The sequence below is a fragment of the Elephantulus edwardii genome, unplaced genomic scaffold (assembly GCF_000299155.1).
Source record: "Elephantulus edwardii isolate Elephantulus edwardi_28Jun2011 unplaced genomic scaffold, EleEdw1.0 scaffold00072, whole genome shotgun sequence".
In the NCBI taxonomy this organism is placed as follows: domain Eukaryota; kingdom Metazoa; phylum Chordata; class Mammalia; order Macroscelidea; family Macroscelididae; genus Elephantulus; species Elephantulus edwardii.
This window is the reverse complement of record NW_006399822.1, coordinates 2,872,141-2,885,980: the sequence shown is the minus strand read 5'-3', so window position 1 is coordinate 2,885,980 and position 13,840 is coordinate 2,872,141. Positions and strand designations below refer to the sequence as shown.

Sequence of the window (13,840 nt, the reverse complement as noted above, 5' to 3'; positions counted from 1 at the left end):
TGCGTGCCGGTGCAGGGGTGAGGGGTTTGTTTGCTTGATGTTGAGGTGTGATCCATACTGAAGGATTTGAGCTTCCCCAATAAGTGCTTTAAGTCTTTGCTTTCTGCAGGCGAGGTTGTATCATCTGCCTATCACAGGCTGCTGGTGAGTCTTCCTCCAATCCAACGTCATTCAGACAAATTAAGTACCACGAGTTAACCACCAGATGACTGCAATTACAAAGGGCAAGCAAGTGCCTGAACCAAGTGCTGGGGAGGAAGTGGTATAACAGGAACCCAGCAGAGTGGGAGGGTCCATCAGGAGAACCATCTGGAAAACTGGCAGTTTCTTAGAAAGTCCAACCTTACTTGCTGGATGGCACAGCAATCACACTCCTGGATGCTTACCCAAGGAAACGGGGTTATACACGCATTCTTCTTTAAAGAACCCACAAACTAAGTGACTGGACACAGAAACGTGTTGTCTTGCAGGTTCAGCCTGCAGGAGCCAGGCCTTGTGAGGACCGTGAAGGCTATCTCTTTAATTTGGAGGGATTTGCTGTGCCGGACAATCCTCCTCCTGCATGCAGCTGCCAAGAGCAGAACAAAACCAGTTACAGGGAGACAGAGTTGAGTTCGAGAGAAAGACGTTGCTTGAAGGGACACGGAACGGCCTCCTATGGGAGGCAGTGAATTCCCTGTCACAGCAGAGGGATCACGGCTGGCCAGGGACTCTGTAGAGCCAACTGCCCGCCGATTACAAGCCACAAGAGGCCAACTTCATTTCCTTGCACTTTGCTGATACCATGTTTTTAACAAATTGAAAGTCTGCAGACATCCTTGGTTGAGAAAAATCTATCAGCACCATTTCCCCGCAGCTTCGGCTCACCCTGAGGCTCGATTTTGGTCCTCCCCACAGTATTTTTTATTTTTTCACCATGTCATTGAACACGTAACAGACTCTAGCAGATTGTAAACATAACTTTATGTGCACGCAGAAGCCAGAAAACGCACGTGACTTGTTCTGTTGTGACAGACCCTCTGTTGTGGGGGTCCTGGAGGAAAGCCCCAGATTGCCAAAGCCAGCCTGGAACGTCCCAACCTGAAGTTCTCACAAGCGCTCCTTTTCAGCCTGGTGACTGTTGCCATTCTGAACGACAGCATCTGTCACACAGAGAATCTTACAAGGCCTGCAGAACTTTGAAACTAGCAGCGAAAAATGCTCTCTATCCTTTGTTTCCTTTTAACAGGCTGCAGAGTCTGCAGACAGGATTGTGTTTGTAGATCTGCCCGCATTTAAGCAAACATAATACATAAAAATCTGTATTTGCAGTTTCATAATAATAATAATAATAATGATATAACAAACCTCTAGTAGGGGAAGAGTAAATGGGCCATATTGTCCAAATAAATAAAGCTCCGAAGCCAGGAAGGGTAAGATAGGAGGATGAACGGAACTGAGAGGCACAGGGAGGGGGTGGGAAGTGTGGGGTCACACTGTGCATTCTGTAATCGATGTCACGACACAGAGCACGTGCGCATGGGTGAATGGAAAAACAGTTTGCTCTGTGAACTTTCACGCATATCACAACTAATTTTAAAAAATTACTACCGAATTCCTTTCAAGAGTAATTTTTCCTGGAACACTTAACATCTAATGGCATCCACGATGTTCTTCTAAATGTTTCTTGTGTGTGAGAGTTGAAAAGCCATTATGCCAAGCAGGCCCTTAGAGGGAGAGAAATTCATGTGGACAATATGCAAATGAACAGCCCCAGTCATCTGGGGTGTTTGTTACAGCTGGCAGCCCGTTGGCTGTCGCAGCTCCCACAGCAGCAAGCAGTAGGGAAAGAGCCATTTTTAAAGTCAATTATAGACGATCTCGTTTAATTCACTAAACACTATCAATTGAGAACCTAGAGCTCTCTATTTGTACCTTTAATGGAGGGAGAGAAAGAAAATGAGAATGGCAGAGGTAAGAGAAGGAGAAGACCGGCATAGGGCTTGGACCCCTGAGCTTCAAGTCAGGGCTTCAGTCACCTGGTCGGTGCTAAGCCTAGGAAGTTATTAATGCATACTTTCTACATTTGATTTGAACCGTGTTGTTATGCGCCCTGGCGTCAACTCTCACTCACGGGGGACCCTGTGAACAACGGATCTGAACCTATCCTGTCCTGCTCCATCGTCACCATACGCTCGTGTCCGCTGACTCAGTCACTGAGTCAGCCCAGCTCGTGGAGGGTCTTCCCTCCTCTCTTCCTCTGACCTCCGCCATTCCTGGTGGGAAGTCTGGCCCCCTCCTCATAATGTGCCAAATACATATATAATATATATATAATTTATATATAAATTAACAATTATATATAAATGTATATATAAATAAGTAATTTATATATAAATTAAATATATAAATAAAAATAAATATATAATTTCTTTCTGTACTAAAACAAAAGCAAACAAACAAAACCACCAAAAGCCCACTGCCATCAGGAAGATTCCAGCTCATCATGACCGGGTGTGCCGCAGAGTGGGGCCACCCTGAACGGAATCTTCACACACGGGTTGCCAGGCCTTTCTTCTGCAATAGCAGCGCTATTCACCACTGCAAGAAAATAGAGACAGCCCAAATGGCCAACCACAACCAAACAGATTGAGAAATTATGGTACATTCACACAACGGAATACTATGCAGTGCTCAGAAAAAATAGTATATGTCTTGGGAGAGACTGGAACGCATTATGCTGAGTAAACTAACCTGGTCGCATAAGGACAAATATTGCACAAGACCATAATTGTCAAAATAGAAGGACAGCTAGTAAAATGTGTATGGGGGCCCAAGGGGAGAAGGGGTGGGAACTGAGGGGTGAGGATGGATGGGGGGAAATCACAGAGCCACACAATTTGATGGGTGGAGAGAGTGGGTAAAGGAAGGGGAAGGCCGACAGGGACCTGAAAAGACATGGTAACGGTGGGCATAATTCAATGGGGATTAATTTTATGTATAGGGAGCTCTGGCGGTCTAGTGGCAAGAAGCTGCACTGCAATCCCAAAGACACGCAGTTCGAATCCACCAGATGCTCTACTGGAGAAGGAGGGGCAATCTCCTCCTGTGCCAGTCGGATCTGACTCTATGACACACAACAAATTAAAACAACAACAACAAAAACAGAAACTAGAATGTTTAGGAATGACTGTATAAAACATGATGTGAATGAAAGCAAGTGTGAAACAAAATGTATATTAATTTTGTATGGAAACCAGTATAAAATAAATTAAAAAAAGAAAAGGCTGATCACTGAATGAAAGTAATACCCGATTCCCTGAGCGCAGGCCTGCAGACGGGGGCTTTACATCTTTCTTCACAGAGACCACACCTGTCTGTAACCCATGATCTAATTCCTCGTTCTGGCTGAAAGGCATAAAGCCAATGTCAAAGGAACTTTTGTGCACAGTCATTCTGGCACTGACAACCTGTCCCTGCTGCCCTGGTTCCCTGTTCCACGCCCCACCCTGAATTCCCACTTCTGAAATCCTGGGCCTTGTGTAACTTGGACAAGAAAACTAGGAGCTCCAGCTTGGCTTGACAGGAAAAAACAACCCGGGAATGGCTCTCTGATGGGACTTGTCGTTCAAGGCTCTCAGTCTGCAGGTCTGACCCAGAAACGCTGCCACTTTGGAGTTTGGGGACTCAGAAGAGTGAGTCTCTGAGTTTGGCAGGGACCAGTTACTTCACAGGGGCAAAAACCACATCAGCTTAGGGCAACAGCTGGAAAAACCAACGAACCAACCAAAGAAAATCTAGAAAAATGAAAGTGGAGCTACCAGAACAGAAACAGTGAGAGTGTCCACATACTGTGACGACTGTAACTAAGGCCACGGAGCAACCTGTCTGCAAGTTGTTGGACAGGACCCTAAACCTCTCTGTGGATTTTCACTGAAAACGTACCTTTATGTAAAAAGGAGGATGGAGAATCTCCTGGCTCGAGTAACCACTGCACAGAAGGCAGAGGTACAGCTGGGCCCAGGGCCTCAGGCACCATCACCTTCCTCCTCTCTCTCCCTCTATCTGAGCTAGCTCTCAGTTCTCCTTCTGTGTTGGATCATATTTTCTTCTACTGCAGCTGAGCTACTTCCATTCAGAGTACCAGGAGTGGGCATCACCTGGGCTTGGTGGCAGAGGAAAGAGAGAGTATGTAGAATCCAAGGGAAGAGTCTTGATTGGCCTTGCTCAGATGACATGTCCATTCCTCTGGCCAATCATAGGCTATTCTGGCTATGCCTGGGTCATGTGACCACGTTTGTGGGGAAAGTGTGTACGCTTCCCCTTTGGTGACTTGAACAGAGCTCCAGGGTGGGCAGAGGAAGAGGAAGGGTTTCCAGAGGAAGACTGATGCTATGGGTGCTCTAGCCACACTCACAAGGCCCTACTCCATCAGCCGCAGGGCCTGCAGCTCTGCCTCTCGGTGCTTCCGCCACAGAGAGCTTCTCTGCCAGAGGTAGCAAGTAGGGCGAGATGACACCTCCAGCAGCTGACACATAACATCTCAAAAGAAACAGTGTACAAATACCCCACTCTTCACTCCAGAAGTGTGATTGCTCTCAGGGATGCTTCCAGGACATGTTGGGGGGTTTTGGTTAGCTTTGGTTGGGTTGGTTTGTTCTTAGTTCCAGGCCATCTGGAGCCAATCAAGAAAGGAGATATGACCACAAGGGAGTGGTTGCATAAGCTTGTTCCTGGGCCCAGGGTGATGGAAGCAGCACAGAGGGTGGTCCCTGGAAGCCTGCCAGAGGCCAGTGGCACAGGGGGCCATCTGAGAAGGAAAGGAAGCCGACAGAAGCTTCTGTCCCATGACCCAGTCCTCCTGCATTGAGCTGGAGTCTCTGAGCCTGAGGGCTTCAAAGATAGCAGCATCCTGGGCTCCCTACAGCTACAGAGCTGCCGCTTATCTGGGGCTGCCAGATGTTGGGTGCCGTTTTGCAGGCTGTGCAGAGCAGGCAGCCTCCTCGTGGCTTGAGATCTGCTTACGTGGCCTGTTTTAAACTGAATGGGAGTGATTCTGAGCTGGGTGCTGGCTGGCTTTCTTGGCTAGCAGGTCTCAGCTTGCTCTGACGAGGCAAACAACTCCGCCCGATGCACTCAAGCCATCTATGGCTGAGTTATGCCACCATGGGATTAAGCTCCACCACCTTGGGTGGTGCGCTCGACAGGTGCCTTTCAGGACCCCTCTCCAGTTAGTTGCTTGTATTTGAGTCTCTGCAGCCCTGGGAGTGAGATTAAGTGTTGGGGTACAAACCAAAGTTTGTGGTTTGAACCCATCAGGCACTCCACGGGAATGCGGGGGAAGAGGAGTCCCTCAGCTTCCATAGAGAAAAATGGCCTTGGAGTCCTGTAGGGCCACTCCACCCTGCAAGGTCGCTGTGAGCCGGAATCAATGGCCACAAGACCACTAGTGGTCTCCCTCTGGGGGAACTCAGTCTAATGGAAGAAGGAATGGGGGTGCTGCTTTCTCAGGAGAATGAAACACAGCTCAGCCGCTGCCCAGTCCATCCAATCGGTCACTGGTCCATGGTATCTCGGACTGTTCCTGGAAGTAAGTCCTGAGCCACTTCTGGGGCAGTGGCCTTGTGAGTGTGCCCCTGAGATAAAGCCAGGAGGGGCTGAGCGGCACAGGGCCAGGAGCCAGGAGGGGCTGAGCGGAGCAGGGCCAGGAAGGGAAGCCTGGCCGAGGTGCGGGCTCTGCAGCGTGAATGTTACTGCTGTTGGGTGAATGGGCGCCTGGCCGGCACTCAGGTGCTAGGGGATGGAGACGGGCCTGGGCCACTCCGCACCATCTCCAGGGCTGCGGGGACATTCGAGTCCATTGTCACAGCCGCTGTGTCCGCGTGTCTCAAGGAGCCCTTCCTTGTCATGGCCACCCCACCACATCAGGCCCGGTGTCCATCAGTAGCCCTTCCTCATGACGTGGCCGAAGGAGGCAGCTGACAGCGTCCAGCCAGTCCATTGTCACAGCCGCAGTGTCCGCGTGTCTCAATGAGCCCTCCCTTGTCACGGCCACCCCACCACATCAGGCCCAGTGTCCATCGGTAGCCCTTCCTCATGACGTGGCCGAAGCAGGCAGCTGACAGCGTCCACCCTCGCTTCTCAGGAATGCTCTGCTTGTGCTTCTCCTCAGACAGATGCGGTCACTCCTCTGCCAGTCCATGGTGTGCCCAATATCCTGGACCAACTCCGAAACCCAGAGGCATCAATTCTTTGGTCTCCAGTGTTCACTTCTGCATGCATATCAGCTGGCTGAAGGAGACCAGGGCATGACACATCGTCATTCAACTGACAGCTTGGCTTTGTAAACTTGACCGGGGTCTTTGGGGCATATTTGCGCAATGCGTTACCCTGTCTGATCTCCTGACTGCTGCCGTCATGGGCGCTGATCATCGAGCCAGGCAGAAGAGGAGCACCAGAATAGCATCCCTTCTACCGTAAAGACCGGTAGGCCTTTGTACCGTCAGACTGTGAGGCTGCAGGCTGTCCTCCAGGAAGGGGACTGGCCCCCACAGACCTTTCTGCGAGCCACCTGCAGTCACCATCACAGCCAGAACAGGTGTGTCTCCTGGTGTTTGGGGCCTGCACAAGGCTCCGAAAGCACCTTCTCCTTTTTTTAAAATTTTTACTTTCTCTCTGTGTGTGTGTGTGTGTGTACTGTCAAATTGGATCTGACTGGTACAGGAGAGATTGAGACTTTCATCCTGAGAGCACTTCTTCTAAGCAGACCTGCTGCCGTTGAGTCTGTTCTGACCCGTGGCAACATCCCACTGGGCTTCTCTGGGCCAGCAGCCCACCCTGGAACCCACTGTCTCCCTCCCTCCGCTCCCGCACCTCTGACTGGGGGCCTGGCACCTTCCTTTCCTTCCACTCCAACACAGTTTTGAGAAAGTGCCTGAAGCTGATGAACGCTACTGTGTGGCTCAGGAAGAGGCATCATTGCCTAAGGATGTCTGCGTTAATGGCAGTCGTAGGCTTACACGACAAAGCATCTCTCTCGTGGTTGATGCCAAGCGGCCAGACACAAGCTAACATGTCAGTAAAAGCCGAAAGGTGCAAGTCCACTGGGGCCAACAGCTCAGCTTGTGTCCATCTGCTAATAGGACACACCGAGGCAGGGGCTCGCTGGAAGGAAGGCATCGTGCTTCTAGCAAGGTGATTTTTTTGCGGAGCCCTCGCGTCGGCTCTGACTCACAGCCGCCGCCGTGTGTACAGCAGAGCGAAGCCCTCGGGGCCGGCCTCCTCCCAGCTCTCGCTCTGCTGGAGTCCATTACCGTAGCCCCCGTGTCGGTCTGTATCACTGAGGTTCCTCCGTTTTGCTGATCCTCAGTTTGACCAACTACAATGTCCTCCAGGGAGCAGCCTCTCTGATAACGCGCGCTAAGTATGTGAACTGAAGTCTCCCCATCCTGGCTGCCAAGCGGTATTCTAGTTGTCCTTCCTGCAAGACTGAGCTGCTCATTCTCCTGGTAGTCTGTGGTATATATCCCATATTCTTTGCAAACCTTTGTAACAGTCTTATGCAGTATTCGTCCTTATGGGACTGAGTTAGTTCACTCAATATAATGCTCTCCAGTGTCTCCCAAGTTATGTAGTAATTTTCAAAGTCTTTGATCCTGAGTACTGCGTAGTATTTCATCGTGTGAATGTACTACAATTTCTTAATCCATTCAATTGTGGTTGGACATTTGGGCTGTTTCCATATTCTTGCAATGGTGAATAACACTGCTATGAATATTGGTGTACAAATCTCTGATTGTGTCTCAGTTATAATTTCCTCGGCATATAAGCCTAGCAGTGGAATAGCTGGGTCATGTGGAACTTCCATGTTCAGCCTTCCAGAGTGGTTGTACCGTTTTACAAGCCCACCAACAGTGTAGGAGAGTTCCTATCTCTCTACAACCTCTCCAACATTTTTTACATGATGTCCTGCTCCTGGGGCGAGATGGTATCTCATTGTGATTTTGCATTTCTCCTATTGCCAATGATTTTGAGCATTTCTTCATGTGTCTGTTTAGCATCTGAATGTCTTCCTCTCTAAAAAGTCTTTCCACATCTTTTGCCCATTTTGTAATTGGGTTATCAGTCTTTTTCTTGTGAAGGCTCTGTAGGATTCTGGAAACTTCTGTTACGAGACACTTGTCTGAGATGGTATTTCCAAATGTTTGTTCCCTGTCAGTAGGTTTTCTTTTCACCCTGTTGGAAAAATGTTTGATGTGATAGGGATTTAACCCCATTCATCAATTCTGTCCTCTCCTGGTTGTGAACTGCTATGAGTGTTAACGAACCCGACAGCACCTGACAACAACACATGGCCCTTTGCATTGGGCTCTACTCAGTGTGTGTGATACATGTGCACAAGGAGACTTGGTTGTACAATGGTTAATCTCTGAGCTGCTAATCCAAAGCTCCAGAGTTTGAATCCACTGATAACTCTGTGGGAGAAAAGACCTGGTGATCTATTCCCATAAGGATTCCAATCAAAGCCAATTCAGAACCTCAAGTGGACGAGAGCCAGAGCAACCCTGGAGGACAAAGCAGGACCACCCCATGGGGTTTCCAAGCTGGGCATCTTTACAGCAGCAGACTGCCTCAGCTTGCTCCATGAGCAGTGGGTAGGTTTGAACTGCCGACCTTGCAGCTACAAGCCTGACTCTGAACACACAGTGCACTAGGGCTTCTCAGTAGTGGGCCTCTCTTCTCTGTACTGTACGTGACAGCACATACAAGCCACACACACCCTGCTCAGAGAGGTGGCGGCAAGCTCAGCGATTGCAGCAGGAGGTGGTGGCTTCCGCAGCATACGGAACGCACTGCACCACCAGGTCATTGTCCATGCATTGATATCCACTTGGAGCTGCCCTGCCCTTGGGCTTCAAGCTGCGAATCCGTGGAGGAGGCTGTCCATCTTTCTCCCAAGGAGTCGTGGGCAGATTCAAACCACTGGAGAAGTGTGGCCTTCCGGTCAGCAGCACAGCTCCCAGCTCCTCATTGCCAGGCTCCCTGACCAGAGCTCCCAACACAGTTGTATAAACTCTAAAGCTGCCCACCTGAGGCTGTGAACCTTTATGGGAGGAAACGGACTCTTTTGGATAGGAGAGCAATACCCTATACTGTGCGCCACCGGAGTTTTATGTTGTTGTATACCAAAGAATTGGAACCAACGCAGAGCTGACCCTCCAGTGGGTTTTCAGACGTAGTTATTTGCACAGGAGACTGCCTGCTGATGCTTCTAACGTGTCTTCGAGACTGCAGTGCAGCTTCTTGCCACTAGGCCATCAGAGCTCCCCAGAGTTTTATAGAAGAAAAATCTGTCCCGTGTATGTCATGCTTTACAGAAAAGAAACCCCTAACCCAGTCAGACTCCACCTGGGGGTCCCGTGCTGGCTATGCCCCTCAGCACGCTGCTTTCCAGGTTCAACCTCGTTACTTTGCACCGTGAGGCAACAGGGTGGAGCGAGGAGGCTCGTGTGTCATGATTGTGTGTCAGGCCCGGGAGCAAGGCTGGGAATAACCTGGAATAACAGTACTCGGTCCTGGGGGAGGTGGCCGGTCTAATAAGCCACAGAAGCTGAGATCTGAAGCTGCTAAAAGCTAACCAAGCACACCCCCTGGGAGGAAGGTGGAGAGGGGCTGTGATCTCACGTGGATAGACAAGCTGGAGAGGGCGGCGCCCAGACAGGAAGGAGGTGGCGGAGCGAACCCTCCCCACACCCCTCCCCTCCCTCCTGGCCAGCACGTCTGTCCTACGAGGGCCAGGCCTGTCCCATCAACGACGCATCCCCAGCACTCGAGACAAGCATCGTGAAGGATTGAGGTGCGCGGACTGTGATGCGAGGGTAACCGGAGGGTCCCTACTCCCCGCCACCACAGGGCCCGCCCTGCACCGCCCCTCCCCTCCGCCGCCATTGGCCACCGCCTCTGGCCCCGCCCCACCACTGGCCACTGCCTCTGACCCCGCCTCCCCACCGCCATTGGCCACCGCCTCCGGACCCGCCCCCCACTCTGAGCCGCCCCGCCCCGCCGCCGCCATTGGCCACCGCCTCCGCCCTCGGCCTGGCACTTCCGCGGAGCCATGGCTGCGCAGCGGGCCGGCCCCGGGGTTCCCGCGTCCGCGCCCTGCCGTCCCCGCCGCCCTGGCCCGCCGGGGGCCTCCGCACCGCGCCGGTAGAGCTCCAGGTGGGCCACCCCGCACGCCCTGCACCCTGCTGGCCCGGGATCCGCCGGGTGCGCGCCGTCGAGGGGCCAGGGTGGGGGCAGGAGGCGGGAGCGGGCCCCTCGGAGCCAGGAAGCCGGGGTGCAGTGGGTGGGCGGGCGGGGCTGCACGGGGAGCCGAGGCCCGGCCGCTGCAGGGGTGAGGGTGCACCGCCCCGCAGGTGATCCAGATGCGGCCTGCGCGGCGGCCCCAGGTGAGTCCCCGCGCCCAACGAGGCCCCGGGCCCGGAGTGCCCCGATCCCGCCTCCCTGGCTGCTGCCTTGAGCCCGCCCAGCGGCGGTGGTGCAGCGGTTCCGCCGGGGCTGGCTGGTGTGAGCAGCCGTGTCCCCGGGGACCCTCTGGGACTGCGCGCGGGCGTGGTGCCTGCGCCCCGCAGAGCCTCCCAAAGCGGGCAGGTTCTGGGTAGAAGGCCCAGGAGGGGAGGAGGGGCCCCTATCCATCCGCTCCCCATCCTCCATCCGCTCCCCGCCCCCCTCAGTGTTTACTGAGAATCGTCTCTTTCCGCTGGACGGCCTTGACCTCCTGGCCTGCTTCTCCGAGCTGGAGGACCTGACCCCAGTCTGGGGCGATGGCAGCTGGGCCATCTGGGAGACAAAGGGCCAAGCTAGGAGCTCGAGAGAGCGCAGCCTGGCAGGGCGAGAGGGGCTGCTTTCCGTGGTGGGGCTGGGCCACCTGAACCTGGGTGTCCTTGGCGTGACCACAGTGGTGGCACCTGTCACAGATGTCCTGGCGAAGCCGGGATAAGAGAGTTGGGGTTTGCAGCGGGCACTGCAGGAATGCGCGCTCACTCCTCCCCTCAGGTCCTCTCCTGGGGGGGTGCTGGCAGGAGCAGTGGGCAGTTGTCATGGTTACAGGGTTGCTGGCCCTCCTACCTCGGGCAGTCAGACTGGAGGGGCTGTGCTTCCCCCTCCCTGGGGAACACTGAGACCGGGGCCTCCACTTATCTCCAGGCTGGGCTGGCTTCTCATACTGATGTCTGTTAGCCTCTAAGATTATCTGTCCTGGTAGGTGTCAAATCAGACTGCTCACGGAAACTAAAGAGAGGGGGGAAAATCTCGTTTAAACCCGTGATCACTGCAGGGACCAGTGCCGAGTGGCTAGCCTAGTACTTCCTTTGTTCCCCGCTTCTATCCCCAAAGTCCCCCGAAGCCAGCTGTGTGTGTGAGGGAGGCGCTTGGCTTTCTGAGCCAGAGGAGACTTGGCATTGCCTGGTGCACATTCTGCAGCCCTGATGGTGAGGGGCAGAGGCGCTCCAAGAGGGCCACAGGCCCAGCCTGGGCCTCCCAGAGTTTTCTAAGTGCCAGGTGCCATAATCTGGGGGCTCAGCAACATGTATGACTCTGAATCTTGGTCCTGCCACTTCCCAGTCCTGTGACACTGGGAGGTCCACTGCACTGCGCCACCAGGGGTTCCTGATCTGTAAAATGAGCATAACGGTATATGCTTCATGGGCTTGTTGAGGGGCTTAAATAAATGAATACATATACAAGCACTTTGGATAGTGTGCAGAGAACACGCTCTGTATGTTAGGGAACGACTTAGTAATAAAGTCTCATCGATGACCACAGTCACGAGCAGAGGATCGTGGTCAGAACCTGGGGGTGGACTGACTCTGGTCTGATTCTTGGTCACCATCCTCCCTTATAACATGGGTGAGTGATGTCAGGTAGGCTGAGACACTACGGGAGTTAAGGTAGGTGACTTGGAGCCCCTTTGGAGGGTCCTGGGCAGGCTTGTGTCATGGTGTCCACCTGGGATCGTCATAACCTCCGTCTCATCTTCTGGTGATTGTTTCTGCTTCTGATGGCCACAGCTGCCTGCTAGCACGGCCTACACCCCAAAATCAGAGTTGTTCCACACTCCCAGCAATGCTCTTGTTACAGGGCTGCAGTCTTCATGACCATGGAGGGCGCCAGGCAGACGCGAGTGTCTCGGCCGTACAAGATCAGCGAGTCGTCAAAGGTCTGTGACTTCTGTCCGCCTGTGCAAAGGGCCTCAGTAGGGTGATCTTCCTGACTAACCCGTTCTTAACTTGCAGGTTATTATTTCACTGTGGTTGACAGTGCGGTCAATCTCCTTAGTGAGGAGTAGAGTTAGACACGGTCCAGGAGCAGGAGTCTTCATTCGATCAGAGGTGGCAGTGAGTGCAGGACACACTGAGACACTTTGCCTGCATGTCCTCTTTGTTCTTCAGAGGGGTCAGTCCAGCCACTGTGCCCCTTTGTCACTGCTCTCAACCTTAGCTGGGGGACTGGCTAGATGGCTGGAATTGGCCATGCCCACCTAGCGGGCCAAGAGAACTAACAGCTATGTCTTGGTGAGGGTGCAGCCAGAGTGCCCTTTGAAGGCAAGAATGATGAGGCTTCGTCTCATGTGGCTATTCTTTAGAGAAGGACATGATCCTGGGAAGGGTAGAGGGTTGGCAAAGCAGAGGAAGGCCCTCAAACAGGTGGACGTCAACCAGGTGGACTGACATGTTGACTGCTGCAGTGGGCTCTTGTATGTCAGGAAGTGTGAGGATGGGACAGGATAGAACAGGATTCAGATCTTTTGTTCATAGGGTCGCTAGGAGTCATACTTGACGACACCCAACCACAACAACCTGGGGGACTCAAAGACTGCAAGGACGTGGCCTGACCTGGAGCAGAGACAGCACCTGTGCTTCTTGGCCGTGGTTTTCTGGGGCACTTAAGTGTGAGCACAGGGGGGCTCTCGAGGGCTGGGGTGCTGTCGGCATCATGCTGGCTGCATTACTGTCCCCCTGGGGTAGGCAGCATCTAATCTGAGACATGTATGCCAAGTCCCACCCCAGACCTGCTGAGTTAAAATGTGAGAAAGGCCTGGGAATCTGGACCTCAGTAACCTCCCCATCTCCAAAGCTCCCACGAGCAAGGTGGGGGAAGAGCCCCCGTTTGGACCTGTCTTCACACTTTAATTGCCCCTACGGCCTAAAAGCTTATTTTCTAGAGGTTAAAATCATATGGCTACTTTCAACCAGTTGAAAGCCTCTTGGCTGTGGCTCCTGGTGAACACCTGTGTGTTAGAAGAGAGCCATACTCTACAGGGTTTTTAGTACTTTTTCAGAAGCAGTTGCCAGGCCTTAATTCTGAGGTATCTCTGGGTGGGTTTGAACCTCTGCTCTTTCCGTTAACAGCTGAATGCATGAACCATTTGCACCATCAGGACTCCCTGGCCATCACAGGCCACACATTCTTTGCGGGAGTGATACTGTTACCAAGGGAGAGAAAACTCGTTCCCCAGAGGTATAGGAAAAATGTCATGCCCTTTATGTAGAAAGTACAGTGTGGTGCATGTTATACGTTGAGCTGCTGAGAAGTTACGGGTTCAAGTCCACCAGCTGCTCCGTGGCAGAAAAGGCAGGCAGGCTATTCCCCTTAACCTTGTCAACCTTTTCAGTCCTTGCCAGGGGATCAACCTGGTGACAGGGAGTATGGTTTGGGGATTTAGAAACAGAAGTATACAGAACTGCACCAGAACCCTCAGCCACAGAATAACTACACCACAATCCACAGCATAACTACACCTGAACTCCAACATAACCATACCACAACCCATTGCCGCAGCATAACTACACCCGAACTCACT

The 13,840-nt window shown here is 52.7% G+C and overlaps 1 protein-coding gene across 1 annotated transcript in view; it reads left to right on the top strand.

Moving 5' to 3' along the window:
- The first annotated feature begins 12,136 nt into the window (after positions 1-12,136).
- The window catches only part of KLHL36 (kelch-like family member 36), an 8,273-nt gene continuing 6,569 nt past the window's right edge, over positions 12,137-13,840 (top strand). The window contains exon 1 of the mRNA XM_006888796.1: positions 12,137-12,196. Coding sequence (XP_006888858.1) covers positions 12,137-12,196 — 60 coding nt within the window. The remainder of the gene's footprint in view (positions 12,197-13,840) is intronic.